The following is an 18,161-nucleotide window of genomic DNA, read 5'->3' as shown; positions in this document are numbered from 1 at the left end:
AAGTACATTGTTCTAACTCATAAAATACATTATCTTATCCTAGAAATTTCATTATTCTAACACATAAAGTACAATGTACATTATTCTAACTCATAAAATGCATTAATTTAACACGTAAAGTACATTATTCTAACTCATAAAATATATTATTTTAACACATAAAGTACATTGTTCTAACTCATAAAATACATTATCTTATCCTAGAAATTTCATTATTCTAACACATAAAGTACAATGTACATTATTCTAACTCATAAAATGCATTAATTTAACACGTAAAGTACATTATTCTAACTCATAAAATACATTATCTTACCCTAGAAATTTCATTATTCTAACACATAAAATACATTATTCTAACACATAAAGTACATTATTCTAACTCATAAAATACATTATCTTACCACAGAATGTTCATTATTCTAACACGCACCCTGAGCAAGGAATTTTTTTAAACATCAAAACGATATCATTTTGAACCGTGATCCATACAATAATTTGCCAATGCGATCCGACCAGCCGGACCAGGTCTAATGTGGATTAAATTTTGCCATTGGTGTGATGCATATAATGTGGTCCAATTAAGGACAAAGTGTTAGAGGTACCCAGTGTACTATACGAGAGGGGGTTTGAACTCCCGACCTCTCTTAAACTTAGAGGTACCTAGTGTACTATAAGCTAGGAATCTTTTTTTATTTTTTTTGTTGGTGTATTCAGTGTACTATAATTCCCTCATTGGATTGTAAGAACCTCTTTTGAGTTGGACAGCTGGCTTGAAGATTTAAAACTCAATTGTTATATCGTAGACCAGGGTCCATAGTGCATGGACCCTGATTCAATGCACAGAATTCATGTTCATAATGCACAGAATTCATGTACATAATACATATACACATAAACACGATATAATGAACATGAATTCTATGCATTATGAACATTAATTCTGTGTATTATATAGTTGAGGACACATAAACACTTAACATAATATACAAAATTCATGTTTATAATGTGTTGATCACGGTAGGGTCGAAAGGAGAGTCTAGAGGGGGGGGGGGGGGGTGAATAGACTCAATTCATTTTTCTCGAAAATAACTCCTTTCGGAGTTATTACGCAGCGGATATGATATATAGATTTTAAGTTGCTTTGCACTATTTGCTCTTTTAAGAATACTCTCGGTTAAGGACGTATGATATGCAATGCACGAAAGTAACGGGCTGAAAAGTAAAGAGAGAGAGACAAGAGATTTTTATAGTGGTTCGGCCAACTGTGCCTACTCCACTCTTCTTTCACAACTTGTGAAAGGTTTGCACTATCACTCCTAGTACAAATTACACCAAGTTAGCTTCCTTGATCACTAAGCCGGACAGCTACTTGAAGGTTTTTCAACTCTTAGAGTTTACTCCGCCTCTATCAACTTCTTCTTCAGAGTTGAGGGTTGGATAAAAATAATCTTCGAGGTTCTCCAACTTGCTGAAGTCTTGACTGGCTGGTGAATTGATGGATGATCAATGTATACAAGATTGCAAGACTTCTTCAAGACTGAGTGAATGAGATCAGATACGTCTACTTGCAAACTTCACACCTTGAATCACTAAATTTCAAAAGCTTGAGAGAGTGAACTTGTATAAGGAGCTTTTGAGTATGAGTATTCGATTGTAATAAAAAACCAGCACCTTCTATCATGGAGAAGATGGGTATTTATAGATGAGAAATAATCCATCCGTTGGAGGGAGATGACACATTTCAAACCTATGAACCAGTGGGTACAGACCGGAGAGCCTTGTGTATTTATTGCTTCATTAAATGCAGATGTACTATGTAGACGTTGAAGAGAAGCACTCCTGCTTATTTTGTCTTCTAGCTCTGAAAAGTAGTACTATGGTATTTAATGCACCTTGATAACTGTGCTCTCAGTCTTAAGAAAGCTTATTCCTAGGATGATCCTTAGATGAGACATTTGACAACATTCTTCTTGAGTTGAGAGAAGATGAATTGGCTTGACAGTCATATCTTTAATTAAAAAGTCTCTAGACTAGAAGGCTTCTTTCGGCTTCTGCTTTGGGTTGTAGAAAATCATTTGTTCTTTCGTGGTCATCTTCATAAACTCTTCTTTCTTTCGACAAGACCTAACTTAAGAGATCATAACTCGGTTTCGTGTGTTTGACTAACTTAACATGAATTACATGGTGAGTTATGGTACCTTTCGTCTAGAACGAAGGTAACAGAATAAAGACAAAAAGTTAGGGGTCTACTTCTAAGTTACATTGGTATCATCAAAATCCTAATACATATGTTCCTAATAATGCACATAATTCATGTTCATTATATCGTGTTTAATTATGTGTATGCGTATTAATAAACATGAATTCGATGCATGCACATTCTTGGAAGGGGGTGGGTTTGAAGCCACTACTAATGGCCCTTTGACTTGTGGTCTGGATCCATTATTACCGGAGGCCATGGCTTGTAAAGAAACACTCTCGTGTGTCAGAGGTTTTGGATGGCGGGTTGTATGCATGGAATCGGACTGTCTCAACTTGGTTTAGGTGTTAAATAGGAGTGCAATAGATCTTTCTTATTTTGCCTCAGTTGTTTATCCGTGTAAGGTTTTGAGTAGTTCATTTAATTCGTGTCTTTCGTTTTGTTCCTCGTACAACCAATCAACCAGCCCATGCTCTTGCGAAAGCGGTTGGTTCCCGTACTGATCTGTTGTTTTGGGAGGGCTTACCGCTTGACTCTATTCTTGGTTTGTTTGTTTAATTTAAGCTCTTGGTTTCAAAAAATAAAAAATAAATTTTATGCATTATGAAGTCAAATTCTGTGTATTGGACACGGTAAACCCTGATCCACCATATCATTTACCTTTAAGGTTGTTCTATACCCAAAATCAAAGATGGAAACCTTAACCTTTAATTGTTGTACTAATCTCTATTACTCAATACATTGCCCTTTCTTTTCAACTTTATGCAAACTATCTATCCAGCTTGGCTTAATTTCTTATATATATAAGCTAACCTACTTCCTTTCCATCTCTCCATTCCTTCTTCGATCATTATCCCCTCTCCCTAGATACATATCTTCCGTTGCCACCTTGAAGTATATAAAAACAATACAAGACTAAAAAAAAATAAAGAAAGAAAGAAAGTAAATGGGTAATTTGATGGGGCATGTGCTACCTGGCTTAGGTTTCTTCTTGATAGGCTTATGGCACCTACTAAACCAAGTCAAACTCCACGCTTCTCACCCAAAAACCTACTTCTCTCTCCCATGGTTCCCATCTCCAAGAATCAAGTACTTGGAGCTCTACGTGATCATGGCCGGCACCTTGGTCTCCATTTCCATGGAGTTGTTCGTGGGACCCGCAAGGCACACCCCATTTGACCCCGACGGCACCATACCCTTCAACCATCTCCGCAACTTGGAGCACGCAGGCATCTCCGCCACCATCCTCCTCTACGCGGTTTTCACCTTGGTTTTGGACCGGGCATCGCCGCCGGCCAAGCACGGGCTGACGCACTTCGTCGGGGCGGTTGCTTTCGGCCAGGAGCTTCTCCTCTTCCACCTCCACTCCACGGACCACATGGGGGTTGAAGGGCAGTACCATTGGCTGCTGCAGTTAGCCATTTTCGTTTCCTTTTCCGCCACCATTTTGGGCATTCCTTTCCCCAGCAGCTTCTTAACCAGCCTCGCCAGGTCTTTCGGCATTATGCTACAAGGTGGTGTTAAGCTTATACTATTTATAGTCTCTAATCTTTCTTCATGGAATATGACGTACAGTTTCTCCTTAACCTTACAGGTGGGTGGATGGCTGCCATGGGGATTTTGCTTTGGACGCCGGGGTTGATCCCCAAGGGATGCTTCATTAACAACGAGGATGGCCACCACATCGTGCGGTGCCGCACCGTGGAAGCTATGGAGCGTGCCAAGTCTCTGGCGAACATTCAGTTCAGCTGGTACGTAAACGCCGTCACCATTTTAGTGCTCTCAATCTACTTGGTGTGCGTCAGAAAGGCGGAGGAGGACTACGAACGTTTGTCCAAGGAATGTGATGAGGATCAGAAGGAGTTGATTCAACGTAACGTTGAAGCTCAAATAAACCCTTACGAAAAACACGCAAAAACTTCAAACTATTAAGAAATTAAAAAGATCGATGGAGTGGAAACTGTACGGTTAGTACTGTTAGTGATTTGAAATTATTAGTGTGGTTTATAAAGTAAAAGGCTTCAACATAAATTCTCCTGAAATGTAAATTTATTAGTATGCATAAGCCGTTGAGTATGATGATTAAATGAAAACGGTATGTATCATCAGTCGTCCTAATAGGACTCTTTGTAAGATATATTAAATGTAATATATTTATCTATGTATATATATAATTGTGAAGAGAGAGGAATAGAAATAAATGTTTATTGCTTCACTTAAGTCAAACTGCTTCCGTAGCACAATTTGCTGCTGCAATATATTCTTCTTCTGCGGTTGAAAGTATTATAATCTGTTGCATCTTTGACGACCAAGAAAATATGGCTAAACCAAGAAGGCATATCCTAATGTGCTTTTTCTGGTCTTAATATCTCCAGCTCAATCACTGTCCGTATACCAACATGTTTCACAGTTTCATTAGTAGAGTAAAAAATTTCATCATTACTCGTACCTTTGACATATCTCAGAATTCGTTTTGCTATAGTCTAATATGATTCTTTTGGTTCTTCCATGAATCTACTAAGTATTCTAACCCCAAAAGAAATATTTGGCCTTGTTGCCAACAGATACCTCAAACTCTCAATTAAGCTTTTATAAGTTGTAACATTCACATGGTTACCACACTCATCTTTGGACACCTTTAACTTTTCAGCTACCGGAGTTGAAACTGGCCTGGTTTGGAGTTTTCCATTTTGAACTTTTTCAAAAGATCAACATCATATTTCTTTTGTGAAATAAAGATCCCGCCATCCATTTGAACAACCTCAATGCCAAGAAAGTAACACATAAGGCCCATATCAGTCATTTCAAATCTCTTAATGAGTGCATCCCTCAATTCTGATATTAGCTTCAAGTTATTTCCAGTAAAAATCAAATCATCAACATATAGACAGATTATAACAATATCACCAGAATCAATGCATTTGACATATAAAGTATGTTCATGAGGACATATCATAAAACCACTTTCAACAAAATATGAATCAATACAACCATACCATGCTCTAGGCGATTGCTTTAAGCCATATAAGGCTTTTCTCAACCTGTACACTTTATGTTTCTCCCCTTTCTTCACAAACCCTGCAGGTTGCTCAACATATATTTCTTCTTCAAGAAAACCATTTAAAAAAGCATATTTGACATCCATTTGATGCAATTTCCAATCATTTTTAACTGCAAGAGAAATAACCAGTCGAACTGTATCAAGTTTACTTACTGGAGCAAAAAGCTCAAAATAATCAATACCTAGTTTCTGCTTGTAACCCTTTGCTACCAACCGTGCCTTAAAACTGTCAATTTCTCCATTTGACTTGTATTCCGTTTTGTAAACCCACTTTACTCCAATTGGCTTCTTTCCAGGAGGTAAATCTGTTAACTCCCAGGTACCATTCTTTTCAATGGCATGTATCTCCTCATCCATCGCCTTAAACCAATGAGTTTCTGTAGCAGCCTCCTCAAAAGATAAAGGATCACAATCTGCAAAAACAGCAAATTGAACAATCTCTTCATCAGACATGTCATTATCATGACCCAAAACATAATCCTGTAGGCGAGCTAGTAAGTGGCGCTCGCGTTGAGATCGTCAAATTGATGGCTCTAGCTGTGAAGGAAACTAGACATTATCTGGAATCGGTTGCTCATCAACAATATTCTCAACAACATGAATAAAAACTGGCATTTCATCTTTAGTTGACCAATCTCAAGCACCATATTCATCAAAAGTGACATCACGGCTTATAACAACCTTTTTAGTTTCAGGATTGTATAGTTTATAAGCATTTGAAGCATCACTATAACCAATGAATATACACTTCTCACATTTATCATCCAACTTCTTTTTCAATTGATCTGGCACATTGCATATGCCAAACATCCAAAAATCTTGAGATATCTTATAGAGGGTTTTTTCCCACTTCAAGCGTCTTCAGGTGTCTTATCACGGACACTCTTAGTTAGACACCTATTTAACACATAGACAACACAAGCAACAGCTTCTACCCAAAAAAGTTTAGACAAATTTTTAGATTTAAACATGCACCTTACCATATCTATGATAGATCTATTATTTCTCTCAGCCACTCCATTTTGTTGTGGAGTGTATCTAGCTGTCATCTGGTGCGGAATACCCTTTTCTTTAGAAAATTATCACAAGCAATATATTTTGTACCTCTATCAGTTCTTAAGATTTTAATTTCATAACCACTCTACTTTTCAACAAAAGCCTTAAATTGTTTGAAAACATCACATGCGTCAGACTTTTGCTTCAGAAAGTAAACCCATGTTTTCCTACTAAAATCATCAATGAAACTAACAAAGTACTTACAACTTCCATGTGAGGGAACGTCCAACGAACACAGGTCTGAGTGAACAATCTCCAACTGTTTTGTGGCTCTCCTTGACTTGCCCATGGGGAAGGGATCTCTAGGCTTCTTCCCAATCAAACAAATCTCACAAATATGATCAGGGATATTCACAATAGGTAAATCAGAAACAAGTTCTTTTCTTGCAAGATAGTAAATCCAGTGAAATGGAAATGCTCAAACTGCATATGTCATAACCAATTATCATCACAAATTTCTGATTTAAAGCAAACAAGAAGTGCATGATTGATTGTCAAATGAAATAGTCGATTTTGGGATATATTTACCTTTGCAATCAAAACTCCCTTAGCATCTGCAATGATACAACACCCCTGAATAATATTTATCTTATACCCCTTTTTCTGACAAGTGTCCCGTACTCAACAGATTTTGATGTAGTTTAGGAACATAGAACATATCGGAAATAAAATTATGAGTACCATCTTTCAACTGAATAGAGATTTTACCTTTTCCCAAAATTGGCACTTTTGACTTATTGCCAAATGTCACTTCAGACTAGACTGATTCATCTAGTTCGAAAAACAATTCTTTCTTCCCACACATATGGTTACTACACCCAGTATCCAAGAACCATATGTTCTTATCTGCAGAAAAACTATCACTGGCCAAAAGTAAAGTTTCAGAACTCTCACTAGAATTTTTAGCAATGTTTGCTTGATTTCCACGATTGTTCTCATTATACCAACAATCTGCAGTCTTGTTCCCATACTTTCCACAATTGTAGCAATGAAATGGAAATTTACCTTGTTTGGTATTACCTCCACCTCTTCCTTGGTTGTTGTTACCACGTCATCCTCTCCTCCACTAGATCCTCCTCTTCCTCTTCCACGATATCTACCAGATCTTCCACCTCTTTGAGGGTGACTTGGCTCTTCAAAGCTTCTTTTGCAAGTGGTTCCATTTTTATGCAATCCAACTCATCCAAGTGGTTGGTTTCTATGCAAGAGGAGATGGAAAGTCTTCATAAAAATGAGACTTGGGAGCTCGTAGAGTTAACAAAGGGTAGACATCCATTGAGCTGTAAGTGGATTTACAAGACAAAAGAAGGCATTCCTAGGGTTGAGAAAGCATGGTGGAAGGCACAGTTGGTTGTTCGAGATTTCATTCAACGTAAAGGTATTGACTTTAATGAGATTTTTTCTCCAGTTGTACGTCATACCTCTATACATGTATTACTTGTTTTTGTTACTGATGGATATATTACGACCGGAGCAAACCGACCCGTGGAGGTAGAGCAAGACCCGTGGCCCCTAAGGTTGAGCTGTAACACCCCACTTTTCTCAAACCTTATTAACGATACTTAACTTAAAAAAAAAAAAAAAAAAAAAAAAAAAAAAAAAAAAAAAAAAAAACTAATCAAGCAAGTAGATAGCATTATAAGCTTACAAGTCAAACTTCAAGAGGTGTCACCGCCACAATTACCACACACGGTGATTGCACAGGCAAGGAAAAGATCTAAACAAAGTCAAGCTTAACTAACTTTAAACAAACTTGGGGAACAAAACCTCGGCGTCCAACACCATCAAAACATCTAAACAGATCTACAACCAAGTCTCAACAAACATAATTGAAAAGAGTTTAGATTACAACTAGAACTCTAAGCTAAGCTAGTCTAACTCGATCGCTCTCAAGCTGAGACATTGAGTGTAATATGACTTGCCAACTATAACAACGGAATTAAAGTTCCGACGCTAGATAACGACGGACTCCAACGTTCGTCGCTAGACATTAGAAGAATTAAACATAATTAAATCCGAGTACAAATCTAGCGACGGATGTTACTATTCGTCGCTAAGAATTAAACATAATTAAATTCGCGTACAAATCTAGCGCTATCATGGTTGCAGTAGGTGCTAGGCGCTAGTCGGGCGGTCGGGCAGTGCCTAGGCGGAATCTAGGCGGCGCTAGGCGGGCACCAAAAAATTAAAAAAAATAGTAACAGACTTGTAGTTTGACAATTTTAATGAGGTTGTTTTCAACATTCAATCAAATAACACATCCAAATAAATGAAATAATGATAATTTATAAGTCATAACGTCATAATAATATTAAAATCAATAATTAATGAAAGACGACATCGGATGAAATCGGTCGACTCGGCTGAGTTGGCCACCTAGGCCGCCGCCTAGGCGGCCGTCCGAGTTTTGGCCGCCTTTAGGCCAAAACGGCACGGCTTGGTGCCGCCTAGCGCCTAGGCGGCCAAGTTTTGCAACCCTGGTCGCTATATAACGACGGATCATCACATCAATCGCTAGATTATACGCATAAATAAATGTCTCTTGAAAATTTAGCGACGAATATATATATCCGTCGCTATTATAATTATGTAATTAACCCGCCAAAAATCCGTCGCAACTTCGTCGTTAGGTTTTGCGTGAAAATTTACCACTAATATTAGCTACGTATTTAACGACAACAATAGTCTATCGCATAACATTGCTATTTTATTACAAAATTTTGTCCTAAAGTTATCTTGTCTTTTTCCCTTATTTATATTTAACTTCTTTTAATTCTCAATTTTAATTATATGCTCCCGCAATGCTTGTTAATTATCCACTGCTGGAAATTATGGAATTTCCGACTACCTGAAAGTGATCTTAAATCATATCGAAAGCCTTGTTCCGACCACTTTTAGTATCCGGAAAAACCTTTGCTGCTATTTCTGACCACTTTTTGCTTTCGACTTGATTTAAAATCACTTTCAAGTGGTCGGAAATTTCATAATTTTCATCCGTGATCCTAACATGTCTTTTGAGTAAACATTGATAGACGTTTTCTGGCATATTGAGTCACTTTTTAATTAATTAAAATTAATATTTTATTTTATTTTTTTTTTTAATTTTGATACTTAAATAGGGGAAAATATGAAAAATACAGAATCATTTTTTAAGTTCAAAATGTACTCTTAATTAATTGATTGTGGAGTGTACGTTATTTAAGTAGCATGTTAAACAAAACTGATGGGATGGAGTCGTATATTTAAATGAGCACATTGATGGGGTTCACCCTAGAAGAAGTGACTTCAGGGTAAAGAAACTTTAGGTTGTTTTCAAAGTTTCTTCACACATGTGTTCACCTAATAATTACTTATGGGAAGCAACGCATAAAATTATTAATTTCGTGCTCGATCGAAATGACAAACTTAATAGTACAGATAATGGACACCACCTTCTCCCTTTGAAAATGTTCAAACATAAATACAATATGATAACACTTCTCCCAAAAAGGTTGAATCTCCAACCGTATGTAAATCATGGTGACTCAATAGTTCAGCGGACAGAGTCAAATATCGGTGCATACAAAGAATCTGTCCACTTTGGACATAATTTCCATACTGCTGCCGTCGAGGTTCAAACCTTGGTCTTTCACTCAAATACTGTCCACTGAACCATTAAGCTAAACCCGTGCGGACGACAATATGATAACACTGTGTGTAAGCTTGAGTGGTCAAATCTAATATTTTACTTATTTTAAATTTGAAACGTTGTGTTCACTATATGCAAATAAAATTGTACATTCGCTATTAAATATAATTTTATTTGCATATAGTGAGCACAACCTAGGATTTGACCTCCCAAGCTTAAGACCTTCCTTATAGAAATAAATGAGTAATTTCAAGAATAATAAATAGTTAACGGAATAATCTTTTATTAAAGTTTACACAGATCAAATACAATGGTATTTAGGGAAAAAAAAAAAAAAAAAAGATATACTAGATGGTAAAATAGAAAAAAACAATTAAAAAAATACTAAAATAAAAAAAATATGAACCATTAACTTCAACAAATAATTACACCAACTCTTTTTAGTTCTTGTTAGGTGTCTATCTTTATTTGCTCTTATTATTAGGTTTGTAGAGGTAGATGTAGATACCCAATTAATTGCTTTAAAAAAAAATACAGGTCATCATTTCATGTCTACCGTACCGTGGCACACAATTAACTTCCCCATCTCAACGAATCCCTTCTGCGACTCAACATCATGGATCAAATCCTCCTTTTCATTATCCTCAAACTTATTGCTCGGCAACGACTCGTAGGCGATATTTTCTGAGTAGCACTTGAAGAGCACCAAGTAGATGGTGACAACAAGAATGGTGAAACTAATCACGGACAAACTGAACAGAATATTGACGAGGGACTTGGCTCGCATGGCCGCTTCCTCGCTGCGACACTTGACCACATGGTGCTCATGTTCTTCCGTGAAAAAGCAGCCTTTCGGGCTAAAACCCGGCGTCCAAAGCATGATTCCGATAACGAGTAACCAAATCCCTTGGAACATAACGCTGCAAGACCTCACGAAGCCGTTCATGAAGCTGGTGGGGAAAGGAAAGCCGAGAAGGGTAGTGGATAAGGACACGAGTATGATGATTTGCAGGAAGAAATGGTACTGCCCTTCAACCCCCATATGATCAGTGGAATGCATGCTAAAACTCAGAAGCTCTTGCCCAAAAACCATGACCCCAAAGAGCTGAGCCATCCCGTGCTTAGCAGGAGGGTCTGTCTTGTCCAAAACCACGCTGAAAACCGCGTGCGCGATGAGGGCGGTGGCGACGTTTGCGTGCTCAAACTTGCGGAGCTTGGAGAAGGGTATGGACCCGTCGCGGTCCAGAGACGTGTGAGATTGAAGGCCCACCAAGACCTCCGTGGAGATGAAGGCAAAGCTGCCCAAGATTATCATGTAAAGCTCTAAGTATCTGATTTTTGGACATGGAAACCATAGGAGAGAGAAGTGGGATTTTGGGTGCGTGGCATGGAGTTTTATCTGGTTCGACATGTGCCATAGACCGACCAGACAAAAGCATAATCCGGGAAGAACATGCCCCGTGGAAGTTTCCATGTAGAAAGCCGGAAAGAAAGAGCAAAGCCGATTGATGATTGAGGATGGGATGTGATAGATGATGATGATGATGGTGAGACTTGGGGAAGAGTGTTTTGGAATTTATATATATGAATATGAAAACCTGACAACACAACTAGTTAAGGAACTTAGAGTCAATGACGGAAATATGAAGAAAGTAGAAGCCAATGACAAAGATGGGAGGTTTTTAAAAATGTACAATTTCCTATAGAACTTTTTTTTTTTTTTTTTTCTAAAAACAACCAGAAGCAAGTGGCAATTTCGTCTCACACCTATCTGCATAACCAAAGTCCCAGGAATATTCATTCATCCAAAAACAACCCAAAACTACTCATCAATTTCCACTGCCAACAAACCCAAAATCCCAATCATAGACCTAAGGCATTCATGGGAATGAGATGAAGCGCAGACAGGTTTTGAGGCAGTCGGAGAAGCATCTGCAACATGGGGATTCTTCCAGGTGGTGAATCATGGGATCCCAGGTAATGTTTTAGAGCAAATCCTGAGAGGGGTACGAGGATTCCACGAACAAGATACAGAGGTGAAGAAGGAACGGTATACACAAGCTGAGGTCGATCAAGAAATGCTTGTCCCAGTTTATTTTCAAAATTATATATTTTTTAAATCTTTCACATTTTTGTCATTCTCTTCTACTTTCTTTCTATTTCAATCATTGACCCAGGAACTTACCCTTTGCCGGTACGTGCGGCATAAAAACAGAGATAGACAATGCTTTGAAGGTTGTCTATAAATATATTAGAGTTAATACTCAAAATGGTCCCTCGACTATGCCATAATTACTAATTTGGTCCTCAACTACCATTCTTATCCAATTAAGTCCTCAACTATGTAACTTTTACTCAATTAAGTCTTCAACTATACAATTCTTACCTAATTTAGTCATCACCTATACAATTCTTACCCAATTTAGTCCTCTATATTAATTTGACTGTCAAAAGTCGGGATAAAATTATAATTTTACAAGATTTCTCCTTCCTCTCCATTTAGCAGCGCCAAACCATGCAGCAATACACTCCGATCAGATTTCGATCGTCAAAAAATCGTTGAAAATCAAATTCATGGGCTATCCGATGCATAACCACTACTTCGATACTGACAGGTTTAGAACCCAACCGGAGCTTATTGCTACATGGTTTGACGCTGCTAAATGAGGAGGAAGGAGAAACTTATAAAATTACAACTTTATTTCCACTTTTGACAGTCAACAAACAGTCAAATTGACAAAGGACTAAATTGGGTAAAAATTGTATAGTTGAGGACTTAATTGGGTAAGAATGATAGTCGAGGACCAAATTGGTAATTACGACATAGTCGAGGGACTATTTTGGGTATTAACTCAATATGAGTCGTTTTCATCATGGTTCAATAGTTGAGAGTTTTTTTTTTTTTTTTTTTAACAAATAAAATATAGATGAATTTTATAATTATGGAGGGAGTGGATATGTCTATACTTTTTAGATGGTGAGTCGTTCTTACATGAACTTTCCCTATATGTGTGTGTGGAGTAATAGTTGGATTTGGGAACTTTTGAAAAAACAGTAGGCAAATTTGGGAAGGTTTTGAGAAGCTGAAAAATTTGGGAAGATTTTGAAAAGAGTTTAATACTGAAATGGTCCCCCAACTATGGTAAAATTACTAATTTGGTCCTCAATAATTTTTCTTACCCAATTAAATCCCTTGACTTTAAAAATGTTAACCATTTTGGTCCTCCGTTAAGTCAGGTGTTAGAAGTTTCTTAAATTAGAAGGCATTGATGGAATTTCACATTAGATATAGTTAAATTAGAGCAAATTTGAATCCACCCAGTTGCTATGGCGATGGCGCAACTGGTTCAAGCTCTTCACTCCAATGCCGCCGCTCTCCGCCCCCACCGCCGCAGAAGCATCGGCGGCGGCGCCGAATCCGGCGCTGAGCTTCTCGATGTCCATGTAAGTAGAGAAGATATCGTCCTCGGATCCCATCTCCTCGAAGCTCCCGGCCAATACGGCGGTGTCAAAGGGGTCGGACGCCAGATCTAGATCCTCCGGTGGTGCGATTGCCGGAATGCAGAGGGAAACGGCAGTGTTTGGTTGGCAATGGCTTCGAACCTGATGGATCTTGCATCTTAATGGGAGTGGAAAATGCAAGAAAACAAACAAACAAACAAAACAACCCTTTTGTTGGGGAGATTTAGAGGACAAAAATGACGAAGCTTTTGAGTTATGCAAATAAAGAAACAGAAAGCGTATGTAGTAACCAATAATGGCGACTGGGAGGAAAATCGACGATCTAGTTTCCACCAGAAAAATCAAACAACAAGCCTCGAACAACCAAAAACACCACTGCAATTCCACACATCCAGAAATCAAACCATTTTATAGACCAAGAACACCACCTGGACGTCTCCCTTTCGTCGAAAAATACTCCCAACGCCAGAAATACATCCTACCTATTCATAACGGGTTGAGCTTTCCGAAAAAACCACACAACGCCGGAAAAGCCGATAACCACCGTAAAGTTCCAAACCATATGAACACCACCGGAAATAAACAGAGATCTGCAAATGGGTCTTCTCAAATTGAAATGGTTTAATCAATTAAATAATATAAGAAATGGATTTTTTTAATGTGAAATTCCACCAATGCCCTCTAATTTAACAGACTTCTAAACCTGACCTAACAGAGGACTAAAATGGTTAACATTATCAAAGTCAAAGGACTTAATTGGTTACAAAAAATTGTCGAGGACTAAATTGGTAATAAATTGGAGGACCATTTCGGTAATAAACTCTTTTGAAAATTTTCAGTAATTATAAAATTGGCTTTATATATTTTTAAAAAAATTAAAACGCAATTATTAATGAACCTTAATAGACAGCTGAGATCAATATCTAAATCTAAAAACATAATAAGTGTAAATGAAGGTTATACCTTTCATTTATATCCGTTTTTCCGTTAAATTTTTTTATACATTATGTGATAAAAGTTTTACTTTAGACTATTTTGGACAAACATACTCCTACCGTTATAACTTCCGTTATCTTTTCCATTATTGTTACTATGCACATGCATCTACCATATATTTTCAAACCATAGGTACTAATGTTGATCATGCCCTGCTCAATCTTACCATTTTGGTCAGGTCTGTGGGCAAAGAGGTCGGTAATGCTCGGGAATGGTCTTTCTTAGTGACTTGACCGCATACCGAGCAGGTACGTGCCTCATAAAGTGGAGCTATACCCGAGGAGTATTTCCTATCAAGTAGCTCACCAATCCGTGCCTTGACGCCGGTTCGATGAGGAAGGGTTCGAATTGAAATATCTGAGTAAAACTCTCAAAATCCCATTCCGAGTTAGGATTGAATGCGCACGCACACCGAGCATAACATGGATCACCGTTCGTGCACGCCGTCAAATACGTGTTGGCCGCTCACTGTTTGTCTCGTGATTCGTAATGAATTTTGAAATTTTTTCCTTGCCATGTATAAATAGGATGTAGAGGGGGACCCATTTTGTGTAAAAGAGTGTATGTTTAGAATATTATTTTTAAACACTTGTAATTTTTGACAGCATAATATATGTTCTATACTTTTTTTAATTTTTTTCACCCAAAGAATCAATGACTATACCACCCAATTTGATCCTTGATCGCCCATTTGGGGTGGTAAGGTCTCATCACACTTTTAAATAGCATTATTCTTCAAACATTTTATAAGAACTCAAAGTACTTTTCTATATTCACACAATTCCAAGTCAAATGAAAGATACTATCCTAAAATTTATCACACATTTCATTTTTCACACATCATAATCCTGAATTAATATATATACCACACTTAATTGCTTAAAAAAAAATTTAAAAAAAAAAAGTCATCATTTCATGTCTACCGTACCGTGGCACACAATTAACTTCCCCATCTCAACGAAACCCTTCTGCGACTCAACATCATGAATCAAATTCTCCTTTTCATTATCCTCAAACTTATTGGTCGACAACGACTCGTAGGCGATATTTTCAGAGTAGCACTTGACGAGCACCAAGTAGACAGTGACGACAAAAATGGTGAATCCAATCACGGACAAGCTGAACAGAATGTTGACGAGGGACTTGGCTCGCATGGCCGCTTCCTCGCTGCGACACTTGACCACATGGTGCCCATATTCTTCCGTGAAAAGGCAGCCTTTCGGGCTAAACCTCGCCGTCCAAAGCATGATTCCGATTACGACTAACCAAATCCCTTGGAACATAACGCTGCAAGACCTCACGAAGCTGTTCATGAAGCTGGTGGGGAAAGGAAAGCCGATAAGGGTAGTGGATAAGGACACGAGAATGATGATTTGCAGGAAGAAATGGTACTGCCCTTCAACCCCCATATGGTCAGTGGAATGCATGCTAAAACTCAGAAGCTCTTGCCCAAAAACCACGACCCCAAAGAGCTGGGCCATCCCGTGCTTAGCCGGAGGGTCTGCCATGTCCAAAACCATGCTAAAAACCGCGTGCACAATGAGGGCGGTGGCGACGTTTGCGTGCTCAAACTTGCGGAGCTGGTGGAAGGGTATGGTCCCGTCGCGGTCCAGAGACGTGTGAGTTTGAAGGCCCATCAAGACCTCCTTGGAGATGAAGGCAAAGCTGCCCAAGATTATAATGTAAAGCTCTAAGTATCTGATTTTTGGACATGGAAACCATAGGACAGAGAAGTGGGATTTTGGGTGCGTGGCATGGAGTTTTATCTGGTTCAACATGTGCCATAAACCGACCAGAAAGAAACCTAATCCGGGAAGCACATGCCCTGTGGAAGTTTCCATGTAGGAAGCCGGGAAGAAAGAGTAGAGCAGAAGAGAGTGATTGAGGATGGGATATGATGATGATGATGGTGGTGAGACTTGGGGATCGGAAGAATGTTTGGGAATTTATGTATATATGATGAGGTTAATTTATGGCATATATATACTATATACATCAAAACCTAACATCACACATATTTAAGGAACTTACCCTTTGCCCGTACGTGCGGCATAAAAACAGAGATAGACAACGCTTACGTGCGGCATAAAAACAGAGATAGACAATGCTTTGAAGGTTGTCTATAAATATATTACAAGCAAAGTGTTGTATATGCCAAGGACCCAAGGTGCATGGCTGGCTTTATATTGGCTACGGAATGGGATGATCAGAAAAAAAATGAAACGCTCGCTACAGGATGTTGTTGGAGAAATTAGCTACGCTGATATTGTGAAAAAAAAAAAAAAAAAAAAAAAAAAAAAAACAATGTGTCGTGTTATAACCACGGTCTTAGAAGCGAATTCACTACTATTGGTGCATGCTCACAACAACGGTATCGCCACCAAAGGTTAACAAAGCAATTAAAGTTGTGTAAGTTTCGCAAAACCAAAGTGACACGCATCACACCTTAGACCTTGTGTAAGTTTCCGCAAAAAACTACATATATATTTAGCCCAATTGAACTTCGGATTGATCATGAGTGCTCAAGAAAGATAGCGCATTATCTTTCATAAAAGATGGCTAACCCTTTCACTCAAGTAGGTGATCTCATTAAGTCTATCTCAATATAGACAACCCAGATTACGGTATGAAATCATTAAGAGCATTTTATGTTCACCCTCTCAATTATTAAGCGGTGAATTCATTAAGTCCGTCTCAATAAGATCACACATCTCATAGCATTATAAATTTATTAAGAGCTGTAGCTCAACCTTACTAGTACACATATCATAGGGAATGACCAATTAGTGTACTACTATATGATTCTTTCCATGCCTTCGTTTGACAACAAAAGTGGAATCCACCACGAATTCACCACCTCTTGAGCTTTAAGTCATTCCATCAATAATTCAACCACTAACCTCATAATTAGTCTTCTCTATTAAAGTAAGTTGATCCTCTCAATCAAACTTACGTACACTTTGACGAGTACTTTATTGACTCCCAAATAATTCCCTTGAGATTTTCATGCTTAACATGAAACATTCCCTTTTATCATTATTTTCGGTACCACAGAGAGACTTACAAGGAAGAAATATAAGGAGTTAATTACCCCTACAATGCAACACTTACAAATACTTTTCTCAAAAGTACATGATCTCTTACCCAGATTGGTCTTTGGTGCGGTGGTGCCCAAAATTTGCTCCTTTTTAGATTGAGTTTTACACATTTTCTTTGTGAAACTTTATAGTAGCTCCGCACTTAATTAATGGATACTCATTAGTTGAATATATTCAACAAACTTGGTTACCTCAAACCACCATAATTACCCTTTAAACAGGAATTATAGGGGTCCTTCAAGATGACTCAACCAAGATTTTAAATCATATGTATAAATGCTCATTGACAATAAGTCACAAAAATAATGTTGTTTGCATGATACTTAGTAATAAGTGCCAAAGATACTATTTTTTATGGGCCATTTAAGGGTTGTGTTGTGCTTAACTAGAAGTCTTTGTGGTTGATTTATGTTGTAAATGCTTTGAAATGTGTTAATGTGTTCCAATTTCCCTATAAACATGTACACATTATTGTTTTGAAGGCTTTTGAGCTTAAAGAAAGACATATAGGCTTGAACCGGAGCAACCAAGGAAGAATGCAATGGAGAAAAGCGTCGAAGACCCTGCCATGAGGGAAACACGATCATGGACCACTCATGGATCAGGAGTAGAAGGTTCTACGACTGGATCCACGATTCGTGACCGGGGAAAAAGCCG

At 38.0% G+C, this 18,161-nt stretch overlaps 3 protein-coding genes across 4 annotated transcripts; 1 reads left to right on the top strand and 2 right to left on the bottom strand.

Moving 5' to 3' along the window:
• Positions 1 to 1,070: 1,070 nt before the first annotated feature.
• Positions 1,071 to 11,533, bottom strand: LOC109159691. Its single transcript, XM_019307782.1, has 2 exons — positions 10,362 to 11,533; positions 1,071 to 1,081 (listed from the first exon to the last, which is right to left on the bottom strand). The coding sequence occupies exon 1, from the start codon at positions 11,420 to 11,422 to the stop codon at positions 10,490 to 10,492; it is 933 nt and encodes a 310-aa protein (XP_019163327.1). The 5' UTR covers positions 11,423 to 11,533; the 3' UTR covers positions 1,071 to 1,081; positions 10,362 to 10,489.
• On the top strand, positions 3,033 to 4,265 carry LOC109159692 (transmembrane protein 45B-like). Its single transcript, XM_019307783.1, has 2 exons — positions 3,033 to 3,717; positions 3,798 to 4,265. The coding sequence occupies exons 1-2, from the start codon at positions 3,150 to 3,152 to the stop codon at positions 4,133 to 4,135; spliced, it is 906 nt and encodes a 301-aa protein (XP_019163328.1). The 5' UTR covers positions 3,033 to 3,149; the 3' UTR covers positions 4,136 to 4,265.
• A 3,589-nt stretch (positions 11,534 to 15,122) lies between the features above and the next one.
• LOC109159983 lies at positions 15,123 to 16,441 on the bottom strand. Of its 2 annotated transcripts, XM_019308105.1 has the most exons (2): positions 15,365 to 16,441; positions 15,123 to 15,199 (listed from the first exon to the last, which is right to left on the bottom strand). In XM_019308105.1, exons 1-2 carry the CDS (start codon positions 16,245 to 16,247, stop codon positions 15,195 to 15,197), a joined length of 888 nt encoding a protein of 295 aa, XP_019163650.1. In that variant the 5' UTR covers positions 16,248 to 16,441; the 3' UTR covers positions 15,123 to 15,194. The 2 variants fall into 2 exon arrangements, with proteins under 2 accessions (XP_019163650.1, XP_019163649.1); XM_019308104.1 differs by lacking the exon at positions 15,123 to 15,199 and having other exon boundaries at positions 15,207 to 16,440.
• Between the last annotated feature and the right edge of the window lie 1,720 nt (positions 16,442 to 18,161).

The sequence above is a fragment of the Ipomoea nil genome, unplaced genomic scaffold, assembly GCF_001879475.1.
Source record: "Ipomoea nil cultivar Tokyo-kokei standard unplaced genomic scaffold, Asagao_1.1 scaffold2845, whole genome shotgun sequence".
Classification (NCBI taxonomy): domain Eukaryota; kingdom Viridiplantae; phylum Streptophyta; class Magnoliopsida; order Solanales; family Convolvulaceae; genus Ipomoea; species Ipomoea nil.
Note: the sequence above shows the minus strand (reverse complement) of the source record. Positions and strands in the feature narration are given on the sequence as shown.